The sequence below is a fragment of the Lycium barbarum genome, chromosome 7, assembly GCF_019175385.1.
Source record: "Lycium barbarum isolate Lr01 chromosome 7, ASM1917538v2, whole genome shotgun sequence".
In the NCBI taxonomy this organism is placed as follows: Eukaryota; Viridiplantae; Streptophyta; class Magnoliopsida; order Solanales; family Solanaceae; genus Lycium; species Lycium barbarum.
Genome location: NC_083343.1, coordinates 79,247,236 through 79,266,280, shown reverse-complemented (window position 1 = coordinate 79,266,280; position 19,045 = coordinate 79,247,236). Strand labels below are relative to the sequence as shown.

The 19,045-nt window shown below is 38.9% G+C and overlaps 1 protein-coding gene across 1 annotated transcript in view; it reads left to right on the top strand.

The window, feature by feature from the left end:
* Window positions 1-11,812, top strand: part of LOC132601547 (glycine-rich cell wall structural protein 1.8-like) — a 14,715-nt gene extending 2,903 nt beyond the window's left edge. Inside the window, exons 3-6 of the mRNA XM_060314627.1 lie at window positions 9,429-9,616; window positions 10,334-10,415; window positions 11,423-11,511; window positions 11,594-11,812. Of these exons, the coding sequence (XP_060170610.1) occupies window positions 9,429-9,616; window positions 10,334-10,415; window positions 11,423-11,511; window positions 11,594-11,812 (578 nt within the window). The remainder of the gene's footprint in view (window positions 1-9,428; window positions 9,617-10,333; window positions 10,416-11,422; window positions 11,512-11,593) is intronic.
* Window positions 11,813-19,045: the final 7,233 nt, after the last annotated feature.

Here is a 19,045-nt window from a genome sequence, read left to right as displayed (position 1 = left end):
GAACTTCATTTTCTTTTTCTTTTTTTCTCAGTACTTTATTGTTGCACCTCTGGAATTTAAATGATGATCTTTATTGTTCTTCTATGTATGTTTTGCACATGTCTCTTCAAGTATTATGAAGCTAAAAGGCCCATATTTTTTTCTAACAATTTGAATGACGAAAGAAACCAATTAGTTTTTGAAGTCCTATGACATTTCACCTTGTGCTTTGTCGATGATATGACATAGGATCACAGTAATTTTCATACCAATAGAAGTGTTTAACACTAAATGTCAAGGAGACCTAAAAATATTTAACACTGAAATTAACTAACAAGAATAAAAAATGAGATGTTTGAGCCAGGGTCACCATTTATCTAATTTGTCAAAATTGTTTTGGGGGGGGGGGGGGGGGGGGGGGAGTGGTTTATCACTATATATTTGTTTCCTCTAATTTTTTGGGTTTTGTTTCCTCTGTTTTTTTGGGTTTTATGTTAATACTATTTTCTTAAACAAAGTTGTCAAAACATATTTTTTTTCTTAAATTTTCAGTTACAAATCACATAATTTTTCTTAAATTTCCAGTTACAAATTTTTATTATAAGCTATAAAGAACATTAGATTCTAAATACATAATTTCTTGAGGCTATTGATTTTTTATATTATTTTGATAAAACTTGCTTCTTATGAAAAAAAAAGTAAGCTGTGAGATTATGGGATGTGGGATGTGGGATGTGGGAGTGCTTTGTATAAGATTTCTTATGATATAGCAAATGGAGCTTGGCTTATGTGCAGACATTCAACATCAACTATCAAGACGTCGAATATGGAAAAGGTAACATAACAAAACTCAAATGGGGCGGACCATGCACTATATGCAACTACCATGTACTTGTAACAGATACATGCCAAGTTTGAAAGACAAATGAGAAACATAAAGACTTCTGTATACAAATGTCGCAATTGGCCTAACACATACAACTGAATACAAATAACCCACAAATTATTTCTATGAAGCCTCTACGAGTACCTACAACTGGACAACTGATACAAGTGTCAAGACAGGGCCCCGACCTACCTGTAGTCTCTATACATGAAGATACTAGACCTAACTCAGCTCCATACAGAAGTGGACCTAACAATATTACAGCTGAATGTCCACACTATCTAGTAAAGAAGTCTGCCAACCTATATGCCTAGACCTGATATATGAACAAAGCGTCACCCGACAAAAGGGACGTGAGTATTGAAAGAATTGTACTTGTATGTAATGCAGACTGGATAGTATATGAAAATACTGAAACTAAACTATATACAAATGAAACATGATCAAATGAATACATCAGGAGGCCAATGAATACTCTATGAAGTCACATAATACATCTTACTGTATTGAGATTGTTCTGAACATTCTTCTGAGTTTTTCTGCTGATATCTTTCGGTTGCTATATGGAGCAACGTTCTGAGATTGTTCACTGAAACACTTGGGATGATGGTATGTTAGATATGTTTTTCTTACCTTTCCTTATAACATATAAATCAAATGAACGCAAAAACCAAATGAACACACAATAAATAATCTGTCGAGCCACAACAGGTCTTGTTCACTAGTGGTAACTGCTGAGCTTCAACGACCTTGTATACATCTGATATCTGCCCGACTTGTAACCCGGTAACTACCAGACTTGTGAGCCTTTAACTACCAGACTAATGTACCTGTATCTACTAAACTGATGCTACATGGCCTATCAGCTGTAAATCACGCATATGCTCACACAATTACACTTTCAAGCATCTCTTAAATAATCCACATACTGTCAACACGTTTCACCTTAAGTTGAGAACTATAGATTCATAACGATTACCTAACACCATCGATATGATTTACTTTAAGTAGCGATCTAGAATCCATTAAAGAGACTCTAAAACTTATCCATATAACTAAGCCTCAATAGAATTTGAAGTATGTCGACGAACCCCCGAAGCTATCCACATGTTTGATCTTACTTTATAATTTATAACTACCAAACAACCACCTGAAATCTAGACATACAGTTCATCCTAAATATCATTTCGTCACCTGTTAAGGACCTTTAGACTCCATCATCATAATCCATCTTAACTACCCTCCATGTCCCAATTATGACCACATAAAGGCTATTGATATCATTTATCTTAAGCGACCGTCTAAAATCCCTTCAAGTTTACTTTAGGAACTCTTGTCGTCACTTATCTTAAGCATGATCTACGACACTTTATGTTTGTCACGACCCAATTTCTAAAGCCCTAAAGCCAACTACTCTGTTACACTCCATAATAATCCGTGCTACTTGAAGTAAAACAAGAAAAAATGAGTTATGAAGGTTCAAGGAAAGTTAGTCGAGTTAGTAAGAATATCGTTATATATATGGTTGCCTTAAGTATCCCGAGGTGACATGGTAATCTAAAGGATTTGAAATCATGTTATGAGTATGTATATGAGTGTGTATATGTATGTATAAGAGGTTACATGAGGTTGGAAGAGGATTAGAAGTTAAACGAAATTAATCGGAACAACTTCAGTAAACATTTCGGACCCGATTTTAGCCTATATTGTAGGAGGCATATCTCCTAGCATATGAGGGGTTTTAAGGTGTTTCAAAATCCTAAAATTAAGTTCATCGAGTCTAGTTTCCAACACAACAAACCGCTCATCAAAATGATATCGGGATAAGGAGATATAGACGATGCAATTTGGGCTGGCAGGGCAGCAAGTTTGGACCCGACCCAAACACTCATATTTCGGCCCATGAGGCCCATTAAACTTAATATATAAGCCACCACTTTTCCCTATATCACTTCACACGACTTAAACAGATCCAAGAACCCTTATTTTCTCTCCCAAACCCCCTTTCTAATTGAGCCATCATATAAGCTAAATCCTAGACCCTTGACATGATATTAGTTAAAGAGAAGTTGTAGCCTAAGTTTTCCTTGTGTTGTAAGCAAGAAGCTGGAAAGAGGAACAAGATTCTTGAAGATTCTGATTGTTAAAGGTAATTTCAACCTCCTACTCATGTTATTAATTGGATTAAAGGTTTAATATGGTGTATACATGGAGGAAACGTTGATATACAAGCGATATATGGACTTAGATGTTATCGTAAGTTAGGGACTGTTGTTGTTGAAGTTGAAGTGGGCTGTGTGCTATAAACTTAGGTGAAATGATGCTTAATATTCTTGTACATGTATTGGAAATGGATTGAATGTGTTGTAGTATGGATAAATGAATGAAAATCATGAAGTTGTTGTAGTTGTGTTGAAGCCGTGTGAGGGGGCTGTTTTAGAGGAATTTGTGGACTGTTTTGTGTCACATTTTGATTGTTGTTGTTATGGACATTGTGGTGTATTGTGTGCATGTTGAATATGTGAATTAAGGTGTTAAAGAAATGAATTATGTTGAAGCATATAAGCAGTCCAAAATAGTGGACTGTTTTAGTGCTAGAGGTGAATTTGTATGTGTTGAGTGTTGATTCTTGTTGTGAACGTTTAGTGAAAGTGAAGTGCAATGATTCAGGTCGAAATTGGAATGAATTGTGGGCTGTTATAAGAATTTAAATGATGCTAAAACAGTTCCAAGGATCATGAAAGTAATGTCATTAAACATGTTGTTGTCGTTGTAAGGTTTTAGTGTCGACAATGTAGCTATTTGCGTACGAATTTGGTGATATATTTATCTTGTGACTGCTGGTCGTATTTTACTGAAATTATATGAAATGAAGACATGAAATAATGTGTAAGAATCATATGTGGTTTGCTTGGTATGTTCGTAAACGTTTGCAAGAATTCCGGGCACCTTTATGTTGTTGGTTAGGGACTGTTTTGGGCGTGTTGATTGGTTAGGGACTGTTTTGGGCGTGTTGTTGTTAGGAACTGTTTTGGACATGCTGTCTTCTATAAATTGGAAATACTAATGATAGTTAAGAATCTATATTGTATTTACGTTGTTTGGGTTGTTGTAAAGTTGTTACACGAAAACGTTAAGGCTACGGATTATTAGGAGTAACTTGAGAATGTAGTAGCCGTATGTGAATCGTTATGGAATGTTGTGAATGTGGGATATTTGGAATGTTATGTGGGCTGTCCGGGTTGGTATTGAACATATGATTATTGATGTTGGATTGGTTGTATGTAGTTGGTTTGAATGCGAACGAAACGTGGTCTAAATGTTTGAAAGGGATTGTTAACGTTAAGATACATATTGAATTCCCTTGTAGACTAATTGTAGCTCTTGATATCTTGATATAGGATAGGTGTATTTGGGCAGCAAGTACAAGTTAGAATACAACTAAACGCTAAAGATATGTAAAGCTTATTCCTTCTTTTCTTGGCATATCCTAGACGTAAGTATGAAATGATATGAACCTTGGGGTAAATTCTATTCTCTAGTTCCATGCATGACTTATGATTCTATATTTCCTTAATGCTATTGTCACGAGCCTACTACATGATTGACTAATGAATGATGTATAGAAGTTCCTACTCTTAAAAGAATGGCATGAATAGAAGTATACTTGATTTTCAAAAGCTACATCATGAAAATTGATACATGTACATGAAAGCTGAAACGTTCCTTGCTATGGCTTATAATGAGAGTTGAAAAGAATTGAATATGATTATTATCCCAATACTTTAGAGCTGGTTAGTTGCTTATCTATTGAGTCTCAAAAGATGCATTTCATATATGTGGTTGCTTATTATTCTGCTCGTGCTTATCGCTATATCCTTCACTGAGTCCCGGGCCAGGACACGTTCTCGTGCGCACATCTACTATATTATTACCGAGTCCCTCATTAAAGGGCCGGGACACGTATATGTTTATGTTTATGATGCTATGACTATATTCACCGAGTCCCTCACTAGAGGGCCGGGACACGTTATATATATATGATGATATGATGATGTGATGATATGATGATATGGAGATGGTGGCCAAGAGGGCATATATATTCCTTATTACCGAGTCCCTTACGAAAGGGCCGGGACACGTCTATGTGCATGTTTATGATACTATGATTTTAATTACCGAGCCCCTCACTAGAGGGCCGGGACACGTATACATGTTATATACAGAATGATTATGCAGCTTTGATTACAAAACACTATATTGACATTGATATGAGAATGATACAGATGAAATATGTTCAAAGGCAAGTCTTTATGAAATTCTGTTAGTTGCATTGAGTCCTATACATCTTATCTCAGTATGAGTCTATCACTATGTTTCATGCTTTACATGCTCAGTACATATTCCGTATTGACCCCCTTTCTTTGGGGGGCTGCGTTCATGCCCGCAGGTACAGACGTTCATTTCGGAGATCCGCCAGCTTAGGACACTTATTCAGCTATTTTGACTGCTCCTTTGTTCCGGAGCCTAGCTTGTGGTATAACTCCCTTATGTTGAATTCATATGAGTTTATTTGGGTACGGCGGGGCCCTGTCCCGCCATATGATACGGTCATTACTCTTAGAGGTCTGTGGACATTTGTGTGGGTCTGTTTATGGTTGTTGACGCGTTTTATGATTATGACATATGTTTGGGGCGTACCCATTCGTAATGGCAGCCTTGTCGGCTTGCATATATATGTATGTTTGGTATGTTGCATATCGTGGCAGCCTTGTCGGCTTGCGTAGGAATATATATATGTTGTTGTTTAAAAATTTTAATTATTCAGGAGACAGGTGCCTACGACATACAAAATTTTGACAGCCTTAAAAATAACACCCTATCTGTTTATACAAATAAGTTCGTGACATGCTAGTGATAAATGATTACAGTTAACAGGCAATATGAGTGTCCAAATCGGGCACTAGTCACGGCCTACGGGGTTGGGTCGTGACATACTCCCACCAAGTAGATAAGCCATCCCCAACCTTTTTCCAACAAATTAATCAAGTAAAACATGAGAATAATCAAACAAGTCATTTCAAAGTCTTAAATAAATCTCATTATAATAATAATACGGAATAAGTACTATAAATCCCCAAAACCTAGTGTCACTAGTACAAGAACTACTACTATAGAAATACAAGTGTAGGATAACACCTGAATACACTGTCTAGGATGAAGTAAGACAGAAATAAAGATAGAAGAGGAATCCGGTGCCACAGATTAGATAGTAGCTCACCCCCAGTCCTCCAAAGCAACTCCGCAACGGGCAGTGAAGTCTCGAGCTTCACTCGTGCTAGGAACCGAATCTGCACACAAAAAGGTGCAACAAGTGTAGAGTGAGTGTCAGGAATCACCATGTACTCAGCAACATCGTCGACCGACCCTAAACTAAAACAGAGATGAGGATTAGTCTTATGAATGCTTACTTCCACACTTAACCACGATTAGTCCAACATAACAATATTAAGAAGTTACAAGCCTAAGTATGAGAATCCTCCAAGTCCATAAATCAATCAAATAATCATTTAAGCATGATAAGTACATTTCAATCAACAATTCAAGCAAGTCACACAACAAGAAGTTCATAAGATGATATGATATGCAAATGCAATGAAGTGCAAGGCCTTTCCATCATCGGTATACACACGTGCCGTAATATGGAATACGTGACTCATGGGAGACTCGCAAGGTCTATACACCACCCCGAATCATTTTCCATCAGGTTCTTAGCCACCGTAGTCTACCAATCTCATTACTTAGGAAATTAGGCTCACATTACATGTCTCTAGACAATTAGGCTCATATGACATATACTTAGCTAATTAGGCTCACATTACATATCTTTATCCAATTCGGCTCTTTACCATTCACATCACTCCGTCCAGAACCATTTCCCATCGGACATCACATATGTATCTTCAAGCATAATATGCATGAGATACCATATAAAAGCATGAATGCGACCTACACAATAATAAGCAACAAGGCTATATCAATAAAGGCTCATTCTTAGCTCTTTTCCACTTTTAAATGAGTATTTATGAGTGATAAAAATACATAATCACAATTACGACAGGTATAAAGCATAGAAACAATAAATGAGGGATCTCATGTCCCGATCACATCTCACGTAAGAAATCTACGCTATTAGCTAATGCCTAAAATATGGCATTCAGACTGAACTATACAACTCGATACTACACAAATACCCATAGCATGGCACCGATGCCGATAAAAGTACTCATCACCTCACAAGTATCGAGACCCCCTTAGTTATCTGTAACATTCCGTACTAAAAAACTAAAGTATAGAACTATGAAATCAGAAGAGCATAATTTATCTAAGTGTTGTGGGATAGCAAGCTCCAAAGCTAGACCAGAGTTCACTAGAGGCCTCGCCGAGCGAGGAAAGTTGAAGACGAAAAACGTAAAATTTTGACCAAGTATGAAAATGTTACTACGAGCTCTCTTAGTGAAACAAGACCTCGCTATAGACCTCGCTCAGTGAGGTTTATTGGTGTCCAAAGGAAAATTTTAGAAAATCGACTAAGTGTGGAATGACGGGATGAGCTCGCTGAGCGAAGCTTATAGAGAGGCATGACCTCGCTATAGAACACACTGAGTGAGATCCATAGCAAGGTGACCCTTCGCTTTGGAGCTCGCTCTGTGAACCAGGTAGTCCTGAAGCCCCGTTTTATAAATTCAACACTTAATTCAAAATTTCATTTATCAAACATTCCAACTTCGTAGAAAACCCTTGAAGGACGATTTTTCTCTCATCTCAACCCCTCATATCAAGGTAAGAACATCTCTACGATTCTTAATCAATCCTAGCACTAAATACATGATTCTTAACATGATTTTTAAACAAAAACATAGGATTTACAAGGTAATACTTCTCAAGTGATTCAAGCTAGGGTTTTTGGGTGTTCTTCGTCAGAGAAGCAAACTAGTTTATTGGATTGGAGCGTTTACAGGTATATAGAGCTTCTATCTACGTGTGGGAACATGGTTTTTCTTTCGCACCCCACGTTAATGTCACACCCCAACCTAGGTGAGGTTGACAGGTACCTAGTGCCTGACTTACGCGAGCGATCCATTATGTACAACTAATAACATACTGAATTCGAGTAACCTGCAAATAGAAAATCCCAAACACACACACACACACACACACACACATATATGGGCCTACGAGGCATCAAATTTTAAAAACTCTCTACTGACATGACATGACTGACCACAAGTGTACATATGTCTACAAAATCCTCTAAGAACATCTGACCAACACAGTACAGTCGGGACAGGGCCCCGACTTACCCATAAGTATATATACATAGAAAATTCAAATAACCGCTAGACTCGGCTGTACTCTGGATGAGGAGTCTTGCCAATCAACTACTGGTGTTGGGATGTCTATTCTGAGGGCCCTTCAAACTAGCTATCTGGACCTGCAGCATGAAATGAAAAATCCCAACAAAGGACGTCAATATGGAATAATGTACCGAGTATACAAGGTGAACTGAAATCTCTGAAAAGAAAACTAAACTGATAAGTATAATACACTGAGTATAATTTGAGAGATCAAGATAATATTAAAGTACTCTTACCTGTCCCTGGCTCATACTAAGAAAATGTAGAAATCGAATGATAATATAATTGAGGATATAACTATGTACAACAAGCGTCAACCATGATCTAGTAAGTCGTATACTCTGCTCTCTCTAGTTAGAATACATTACCTCTTCTCGAACACTGTGTCTTTAAACTCTCTGGAAGTAGTGTCATCTAGCTTATAACATATCTGGTCTATAGTACGCGAGTCACGTAAACATATCGATAATGAAATGCTAACTCATCATAACGTCTCGTACATATGTGCTAGCTACCAGCCTCATGAGTATGTACTTTCCCAGCTTGCGTACCGATGCTTTATCTGTATCATACTCGACTAATAAGTCAGTACTTTTTGGACTAACATGTTCGTTATCTATGGAGCTATCATGCTCGTATCTGCCAGGCTAGCACTCTTGTATCTACCAGGCTTCTGTCCTGTATTCTGTATATCTCTGTCGTAACAAACAATCATAACCATAACTACCCATAAGGAATGCTATATCTCTGTCTCAAGTTATAAGTACCACAAACAAGGATCTTATTATGGTATTGTTAACTGTCACTACTATATGCTGGTGATAATTTATGATACCTTATGTTTTGACGATTTGACAAACGCTAAGGAACCAGATAATATGCTGCTATGTTGACCTGCTCCTTGAAGAAACAGATGCAATAAGTCTTACTATATGATATGATTCTCATTGGCTCGAGTGCATTTATAGAGCCTATGATTCGTGGTGGAGCTTAATTTAGAGTCTATGATCTTCATCGGAGCTTATTCACCACATTTGGAGCGTTTCAAAGGACCCGCAAGTGTGTATTTCCACACTACACACTTGATGATGTTCATTGATGAGAGCCAAGTCTCTATGAGCTTCATAGAGGTGGAATCCTACAAGGTTTGGGAGATTTCTTGGTTGGGGGATCTAGAGCTCAAGGTACTCGCCCACAAGACTTGGAAGGTAGCTTGGAGGGTTATTTGCGCAAAGGGCTATTTGTGCAAGTGGCTACTTTGTGCAAGGAGGGTTATGCTTGCAAGAAGGCCATGCATGCATGGTTGATTAGAGGGTCATTTATGCAAGGAGGGGTGTGTTTGGCCATTGAAGGCCAATTCTTGAATTGAAGACTACGATAAGAAGACTAGCCAAACAAGGCCCTTACTTCATTAAGGGTAGCATTGTAATTGCCTATTAGTCTTCTTTAATTAGCTTATATATATAGCTTGTCTTTCATTTCATTTAGGTAGATTATGTTGAATGATGAATTGAGAAACTCCTTTGGAGATAGATTGTTTAGCTTAGTAGCTTTAGGGTTAGTTAGTATAATGGTGGATTCCATTGTTGGTCTTTGAACCTTTAATTCTATTGATTTCATGAAGAGTTGTTCATTTGTGGATTCAACTGAATCACTCTTTCCTTGATTTCAAATAGTATAGGTTCTTTTAGGATTGAATTAGATTGGGAGGTGTTGGATTTAATATATCCAAGGTTGCCCATAAATTCACCCTAATCGGGTCTTGCTTTTATCCTCTTTTCTCATCCCCTTTTCTTCGTATCCTTTATTTTTTCGCGTTTGAATTGATTTGGCTTCATCCCCAAATTGATTCGTATCACTACACAAGCTGCAGGATATGTTCATATATGAAGAACCAGATATGTTTTCAGACGAACCAGATGAGATCAGGTTCCCAGCAAGATATGTTCATATATGAAGGACCATATACAGATTTAGAGAGACCAGATGAGATCAGGTCCCTAGCTATTGTTTGGTTAACTGTACAACTGTAAAGAGACTGACATTGCAGCAGTGTAGCAGCAGAGCAGCAGAGTTGTTGCAGCCCATTCAAGAACAGATGAGGGACCAGGTTCCTCCACATGAGAGACCAGGTCCCTGGAGTGTTGAAAAGTCAACTCTACAGCTGTAAAGCTGCAGTCACTGTAGCAGTACAACAGCAGAGGACCAGTATGGGTTGTCGCCTTCTCACCCCCTTCCCTCTACATATACAACACCATGCTCAAATGAAGAAGCATTCTTGCACAAATCAAATTGCTCCATCCTAAGTGCAAGTCTCCACCTCTCAAGGTGTTCCCCAAGACCAAAGCCTCAACAAGATGAATCACCAGATCCAGAACTGAAGATGATTTAGGTCCTTATGTTGTTGAGTCTTTATTCGTTTGTGCTAAACCTACTCTTCTCTAAAAGGAAGCTAGTTGTAGGTAGATCAAAAAGTCTCAAAGGGTGCTTATTGAAAGTGTGTTTCCTCAAGATGTTGAGTGGTACATTAGGCTAGGATTAGTCTAAGTGTATTAGTGTCCTTAGCTAGAGTTAGATAAGAAGAGTTTCTTGCAATCAGAGTATTGCAAGGATTGAGGGATTATGGGAGTTAGTTCCTAGGTTACATAAGCGTTATTGTAAGGGTGAGGCATTATGAGAGTTAGTTACTAGTTTACGATAGAGTTGTAACCTGAAGTTGCTCGGTGTAGTGGAGTTTAAATCTTACTGGGGTAGGTCGTGGTTTTTAATCCATTGAGCAAGGAGTTTTTCACGTAAAAATCTTGTGTTATTCTCTTACTGCACTGCCTGAGAGAACTGGTAGCAACCAGGTCTCTCTGTATACTTTGTTTGGTGGATGCGTAGCTTTTATCTATTGGTACCAGAGCGGGTTCTTTCTAAAAGGTTAACACCTATGAAGGATCTTCATCATGGCTAGTTCATCAAACTGAGAGAGAAGAGAATCTATCACATGACCACCAAGATCCAATAGAAGAATATTATGGATAGTGGAAAGAAAGAAGGGATAACTTTATCGTGGCTGAGGATCTAAAGCTGTGGGACATCATTTGTGATGGCCCTTATGTTCCTATGAAGAGTTGTGAGGCTGGCTCTGTGGTAGGTCCAAAGATTAAGAAGAAACCCAGAGTTGAGCGACCTAGTCCCCGGAAAGGGAAGAAGGTTGGAGTGAGAGGTGGCAGTAAAGAAAATGTTTTTTTTAATAGTGACTGCTCAAAGCATAAAACTGAAAGAGTGGATGATTTTCTCTCACTCAAGGCCTACCAAGATTCAGGTCAAGCAGAGAAATGAAGAAGATGCAGCAGAATCTCCAAAAGGCGCAGAAGAACCCAATCTCTATGCAACAAAATCACCAGAAGGCACAGAGGAACCTGGTCCCTCCTTTAGTCCACTCGAAGCTGAACAACTGATACTGTATCAAGCACCCCTGAGGCTGGACAAAGAAGTGAAACACTTCTTTGCTACAACAAAGAAGTTGACGTCAGGCCTCTGAAGATGTCAATGATGGACCACACATGAAGGAACCTGGTCTCTCTATCACTCTATTTGCGAAAAGTTGATTCTGCAAGACATAGGACTAGGTAATAGACATCTTCACCAAGGCACTAAGCAGGGAGTGCCTTGAAAGAAATCGCTTGGAGTTGGCGCTTCAACTAGTTGACTTTCCACAAGTTCCCTCAATGATTGGCTATGCTTTCCTTTTTTCGATGATGCCAAAAGGGGGAAGACAATAAAAAGGGGAAAAGGGAAGAGAGTGGAAGAATGTGCAAACAACGTCTCCAAGTTTGTTATCATCAAAAAGGGGGAAAATGATTGATATATTTTGATGATTTTCAAACTTAGAAGAATCAGAGAGAGAGAGACCCGGTCTTCGATGATGCCAAAAGAGGGAAGCATTCCGGGTGGGGGATTGATAGTTAGTTGCTGGTACCAATAAACGGGATCTGGCTCTCAGGGAGAACATCATCTATGAGTTTGTTATCATCAAAAAGGGGGAAAAAGATTGTGACACACTCCATGCTTTGATGATTGTCAAACTGTGCAGAACCAGAGAGGGACCCGGTTTTTAATGTGTTCTCTCCGTATATCTCACAGTCTGAAGGAACAAATTGATATATGTGGGAGAGACATGTAGAAAGGGGGAAGTGGTCTGTAAGCTAGGCAAGTGAAGGTCTGATCCGCAGGGGGAACAAGTGTGATCTGGTTCTCAGGGGGACTATCAAGCATATGTTTTTTATCATCAAAAAGGGGGAAATTGATGCGTTATGCTATATTATGTTTTGATGATTTGACAAACCTTGCTCAAGGAACTAGAAAACAACTATGCGTCTTGTGGTCTGAGCTTCAAGGGGAACAAGTGAGAAGACGGTCTGAGCTTCAGGGGGAACAAATGAGAAATCTGGTCCTCAGGGGAATACAAAGTATATTTCTTTATCATCACCAAAAAGGGGGAAATTGATGAGTTATGATACCTTATGCTTTGATGATTTAACAAACCCTAAGGAACCTACGGAACCATATATCTCATGTGCTGCTATGTTGACATGCTTCTTGAAGAAACAGATGCAATCAGTCTCACTATACAAGCTGCAAAATATGTTCATATATGAAGGACCAGCTATGTTTTCAGAGGGACCAAATGAGATCAAGTTCCCAGCAGGATATGTTCATATATGAAGGACCACATACAAATTCAGAGGGACCAGATAAGATTAGGTCCCCAGCTATTGCTTGGTCAATTGTACAACTGTAAAGAGACTGACATTACAGCCGTGTAGTAGCAGAGAAGCAGAGTTGTTGCAGCCCGTTCAAGAACAGATGAGGGACCAGTTTCCTCTAAATAAGAGACCAGGTCCCTGGAGCATTGAAAAGTCAACTCTACAGCTGTAAAGCTGCCGACACTGTAGCAGTGCAGCAGCAATACAATAGCAGAGGACGTGTATGGGCTGTCACCTTCTCACCCCCTTCCCTTTACATATACAACACCATGCTCAAATGAAGCAGCATTCTTGCACAAATCAAATTGCTCCATCCTATGGGCAAGTCTCCACCTCTCCAGGTGTTCCCCAAGAACGAAGCCTCAACAAGCCGAAGGACTAGATCCAGAACTAAATATGCTTTAGGTACTTAGGTGTTTGAGTCTTTATACGTTTGTGGTAAATTGTAAACTTACTCTCCTCTAAAAGGAAGCTAGTTGTAGGTAGATCAAAAAGTCTCAAAAGGTGCTTACTGGAAGTGTGTTTCCTCAAGCTGTTGAGTGGTACATTAGGCTAGGATTAGTCTAAGTGTTAGTGTCCTTAGCTAGAGTTAGCTAAGTCGATTTGCTTGAAAATCGGAGTATTGCAAGGGTTGAGGGACCGTAGGAGTTAGTTCCTAGGTTACATAAGCGTTATTATAAGGGTGAGGGATTATGGGAGTTAGTTCCTAGCTTATGATAGAGTTGTAACCTGAAGTTGCTCGGTGTAGTGGAGTTGAAATCCTACTGGGGTTGGTCATTATTTTTAATCCCTCGAGGAAGGAGTTTTCCACATAAAAATCTTGCGTTATTCTCTTACTGCTCTATCTGAGAGAACTGGTAGCAACTAGGCCTCTCTATATACTTTGTTTAGTGGACGCATAGCTTTTATCAGCTGGAAATAACAACACTCTTGTAACATCTGACTATCACTCAATGTGATTCTATAGCTCTTATAGGGAATCATCGGGACTTGTATATCTTCTCTGAACATAATAAGGTATTACTACTAGATATACGAAGCTCAACTTTTCGGGATGCTAACATCTATACTATATATATATATATATATATATATATATATATATATATATATATATATATATATAAATTTGTTTAGATCTCTAGGTAGATGTGTTATCGCTAATGATCGCCATTCAACTATTGTACACGTCTGATTATTAATCCTATCTCAAGTGTCAACATAACTAGTAAGGTCTCTCTTGTCTCTTCTACTAATGGTTGATATGACCACCAATAACTGTAACAACGTAAGGGAATCTGATTCTATTATAGCTATTGATTGGCAATGATAGAAGTTATTACGATCATAATGCTAAGCTCTGTACACACTGCTCTTGGTAGGAATGTGTCACGACCCAACCAGAGGGCCGTGACGGGCACCCGGAGCTAACCAACCGAGCACCTTCTAACATCAATCTCATAATCATATCTAGGTGGACCACACGGCTAAATAAAAATATCATAAACCTTAAGAGACACGAGTTCAATAAACATATGTACGTCTATGTAAGCATCATTAACTATGCCCGTATATATAAGCTGACAAGGCTGCAAAAACTGTTATACAAAAATATGAACCGATGAGGCTATAGAACATCTAACTATATACATCAGTCTACGAGCCTCTACATGGAGTGCATGGAATCATAAGGACGGGACAGGACCCCGCCATGCCCATCTATACGAAAAAGAATAGTACCAGCTAAATTGTAGCTCCGGAACAAATGGAGCACTCCAGTACAATTGTTGTTGAAGCAGCCTAGGGGTCTGATCCATCTCCCTGTCTAACTGCGAGCATGAATGCAACATCCACAAACAAAAAGGCGTCAGTACGAATAATGTACTGAGTATGTAAGGCATGAATAACAACATGATGAAAATATGAAAGAAACATGAGGTAGGAGACTGTCACGACCTGATTAGGGGGCCGCGACGGGCACCCGGTGCTATCCCACCCGGGCACCCCTTGACGTATTTTCACATAACACCTAGGTGAGCCACATAGTAAAACATACATTTCTATCCATCGATCATACTAGACCTTTTGGACAACAACCCCTTTATATCATCATAGGCATCTATGCCACATCAATGTACATGGGCCGACGAGGCCAACAAAATGGTATACAAAATATAGGCCGACAAGGCCGAGCATGTTATAGCCCGCATTTTGTACGTTCGGATGTTTCGAGGTGGTCGTGGTAAGTTAAGGGCAAGACCATTTTCCCAAAATTGTTTTAATGTACAAGTTGGTTATGAATATTATTTATGAATACTATTAGTATGGAAATATTGAAAAAGGCTAAGGGTAAAAAGGAAAATTCGCAAAATGGCCCATGGTAATATTGTGGAAAGCTAGGGGCAAAACGGGGATTTCACAAATGTTCAAGAAAATTCTTGAAATTGCAATTTTGGCCGTGTGACATAAAGAGTGGGTCCTACCCATGGCCATGTGTCCATATTCTTATTTGTAGGGCTTAAGTATAAATATAGCAAAGTGGTGGCAAAATAAGGCAAAGTTGTCTTCATGGAAAATTCAAGAAACTTGAGGGAAAAAAAAATGGAGAGCATTCGGCCAAGCTTAGCCGAAAATGGTCCCTATGGAGTTGATCAAGAAAAATTATTTCCTTCTAGAATTCCAACTAATTTGAAGGTCCTAATTAACATGGAGTGGTTGTTGGAACAAGCAAAGTACTTATGGTGAAAGATGGAAGCTCTAGCCGAATAAAAGGAGTCACAGAATAAAGGTAAGGTTTAACCCCTCCTTTCATGTGTTATAGATGATTTGTGAGTATTGTAGCATGTAGAAACGGATGAAACTCATGAAATAGATGTATGTTGGGGGGTGGCCGAATGGGATTGTATGGTGTAGGGAAGATGAATTGATTTTTATTTAGTAGTTTGATTGTTGTGTTGTGGATTCCATGATGTAAAATGAAGGTTTGGTGGCTTGAAATGAATTTGAAATCATTTGTGCATTATTGAAGAAGTTAGTGTGACATTAGTGTGGTTTCTTATATTTGTAAGAATAAATTTGTTAATGTATGGGTTGTTGATATAACTCATGAATTTGGAGATAAGAGATGTGTTTGGAAGATTGTAAGTTGGGTTGTTGTGATTGAGTTTGGAAGAAGGAAATAGGTTGTTATTGTTCTTGTTGAATTTGGAAGGTGTCGGGTGAAGTAGTATGTTGATTGAGTTGTTTTGAATATTATGTGAATTGAATTGAACATAAATGAAATGTCGTTGAATTGTATGACAAAGGTTATTAATGTTAGAATGCGTCTTGAATTGATTGTTGATGTTGTTGGCACGATTGTTGGTATTGTTGTTGATAGTTTGGCCGAGTTAAATTCTCGGATTGTTGATTGATGATTTGGGCCGAGTTAAATTCTCGGGGATGGTATATTTACAGGGGAGATGCTGCCGAAATTTTGGCAGATCATAAGTGAATTTATTTGAAGGATTAAGACAAGTATATGGTGATAAATCTAAAGATTGCGTCAATCTTCTTGAATGTAGACTAGCGATAGCGAGCTTGGACAATTAAGCGTAGCTAATAGGACGGGGAACAGGTATGTTAACACTCGCCCCTTTCTTTCAAAGGCATGATTCCGATGTTATGACTTCATAATTGTTTCCATATCTTACTTGTTTTTCAAAAGTTAAATGTTTATGATTCCAAGGCATGATTCTCTTCCCAATAACTCGTAAATGTTTTTCCCAAGTGTCCGTATTCTACCGAAACAGAGGTCTATGATTTTTGTAAGCTCTTATGACAATAACGATGGATATGTTTCACAATGACATTGATGATGTTAAGGATGAGAATATTTATATGATGACTATGATAAGAATGATTTCATGTTTAAAGGTACTTGGTATGATTATTGCTGTGATTTTCCAAAAATAGCTTCTGAAACGTTCGTAGAAGGTTCTGTACTTCAAACGCTCATAACTTTCTTATACTAAATCGGATCGACCCGAAACTTGTTTCTGAGTCTTCAGGTGTCGGTTTATGTACGTTGTTATTCGTTGCTAGTCTCATCTTATAATAATTGTCCTTCAAGGTGAGCAAAAGCGACCATGGTAATTCCATAACGTAATTGGAGGTTACCGACCTTACGCCACTCCGATGGATACATGACTTTCTTTGGGCTCTCATGCATGCTGCTTATATGATATATGTATATGACACATGGACATGATATATGTATATGCATATGGGGAATATGGGGAAAAGGGACATATGTGGCGCTATAGACGCATTGCCACCTGGTCAGTTGGCGTACCTTATCATCCCGGACGCGGGACATATGTAAGGGAGCCGACGTTGTTCGGCGCTATGATATGTTCTATTTTCTATAAATATGAACAAGAAATGTTTTCCAAAGGAAAGCTAAGCATGTATGGCATCCGCCCTAAGAGGCACTCAGATGTACAGGTTACTCTTTTACCTCATGATATGTTCTGTATTTCCATTCTGTTATGATTTATAATTACATCCTTTACTATGTTACTATTCATGCCTTACATACTCAGTACATTGCTCGTACTGACCCCCTTTTTTCGGGGGTTGCGTTTCATGCCGCGCAGGTACACTCAGATGAGTAGAAGCTATGATAGAAGACGTTCCAGCGAAGTTAGCAAGCTCCATTTGTTCTGGAGTGTTGCCGGGTCAGGGTACTATGCTATGATGTCTTGTTCGAAGTTAGAGACTTTGCAGACAGAGTCGTGGGTATAGTATGTCAGCCCTGTAAGCGGCTCCACCAGCCGATGGGTTATTGTCTTTCATGTTACAAGTTTCATGTGACAATGGAATTTATTTGAATTGAGTACGATGAAAGGAAAGATCTTGAAAGCTTTACTATGTATTTCATTATATTTGGTTTAAGAGTTCAAAAAGACTATGTGTGTAATAAGAGTCAGCGGGTTCGCTCGGCTCCGAGTATGGGGTCGGGTGCCTATCACACCCTAGTAAGATCAGGGTGTGACAAAGTGGTATCAGAGCAGGTCGTCCTAGGGGTTGTCTGCGAAGTCGTGTCCAGTAGAGTCCTGTTTATGGGTGTGAAGCCGGCCACATTTATAAACAGGAGGCTGCGGGGCATCTAGGGATTGTTGACCTTCTTTCTGTCTTAGATCGTGCGATAGAGCCAAGTTATAGGAAAATGAGATTCCTTATATAAGCCTTACGTATGACAGAAGAAGATGAGCGGCGATATGGAAAGACACAGGGGTAAGTAGTGATATATTCGTTCTGTTACCTGAAACTGGAAGCTCTGGATGGCTGAGATGTGTCGTATACATATGTATGCTCTGTGAGGTATTGTCGATATCCGCTGCGTACAAATTTGGAATAGTAAGGATTGCAAAGGAGATTCTGCCAGAATTGTTCAAAAAATTAGGTCATTTAGTTAAGTACGCCTAACATAAGGATGCGTGGAAGGGATGAAGTGGACGCGATTATATCAGCATTAAGGCACCGGAATCCATCAAAGTTTCAAGGTTAAGCGTGCTAAGGTGGGAGCAATTTTTGGATGGGTAACCCCTTGGGAAGTATGCAAGAAATTCCATATATCCAAACATAAGAGACAAATGAGAAACTAGAATATCCTAAGAGAAACTAGAGTATACGGAATGGCTGGAGACCTTAAGAGGTCGCGTAAGACGAGGTAGGCTAGACTGGAGAAGAGACAGAAAGTGCATCACAGCTCTGGAAATTTGGATAGGCTTGAATAGCGTTTGGAAGTATGTCGTGGGCTAGTTGATAGTAAATATATATGTATATAATATATATATGAATGCGTAGGATATCCCACATATGATTGTATCGGTGGACATGTGAGTTCCAGCAACCGGCGCTACGGTAAGGAAGGCATTAATCAAGTAAGGGTACCGAAGTTGGTGTGAGAACAAAAAAAATGGTACAAGTGTTACAAGGTAAGTTGATGTCACTTTCAGTACAGG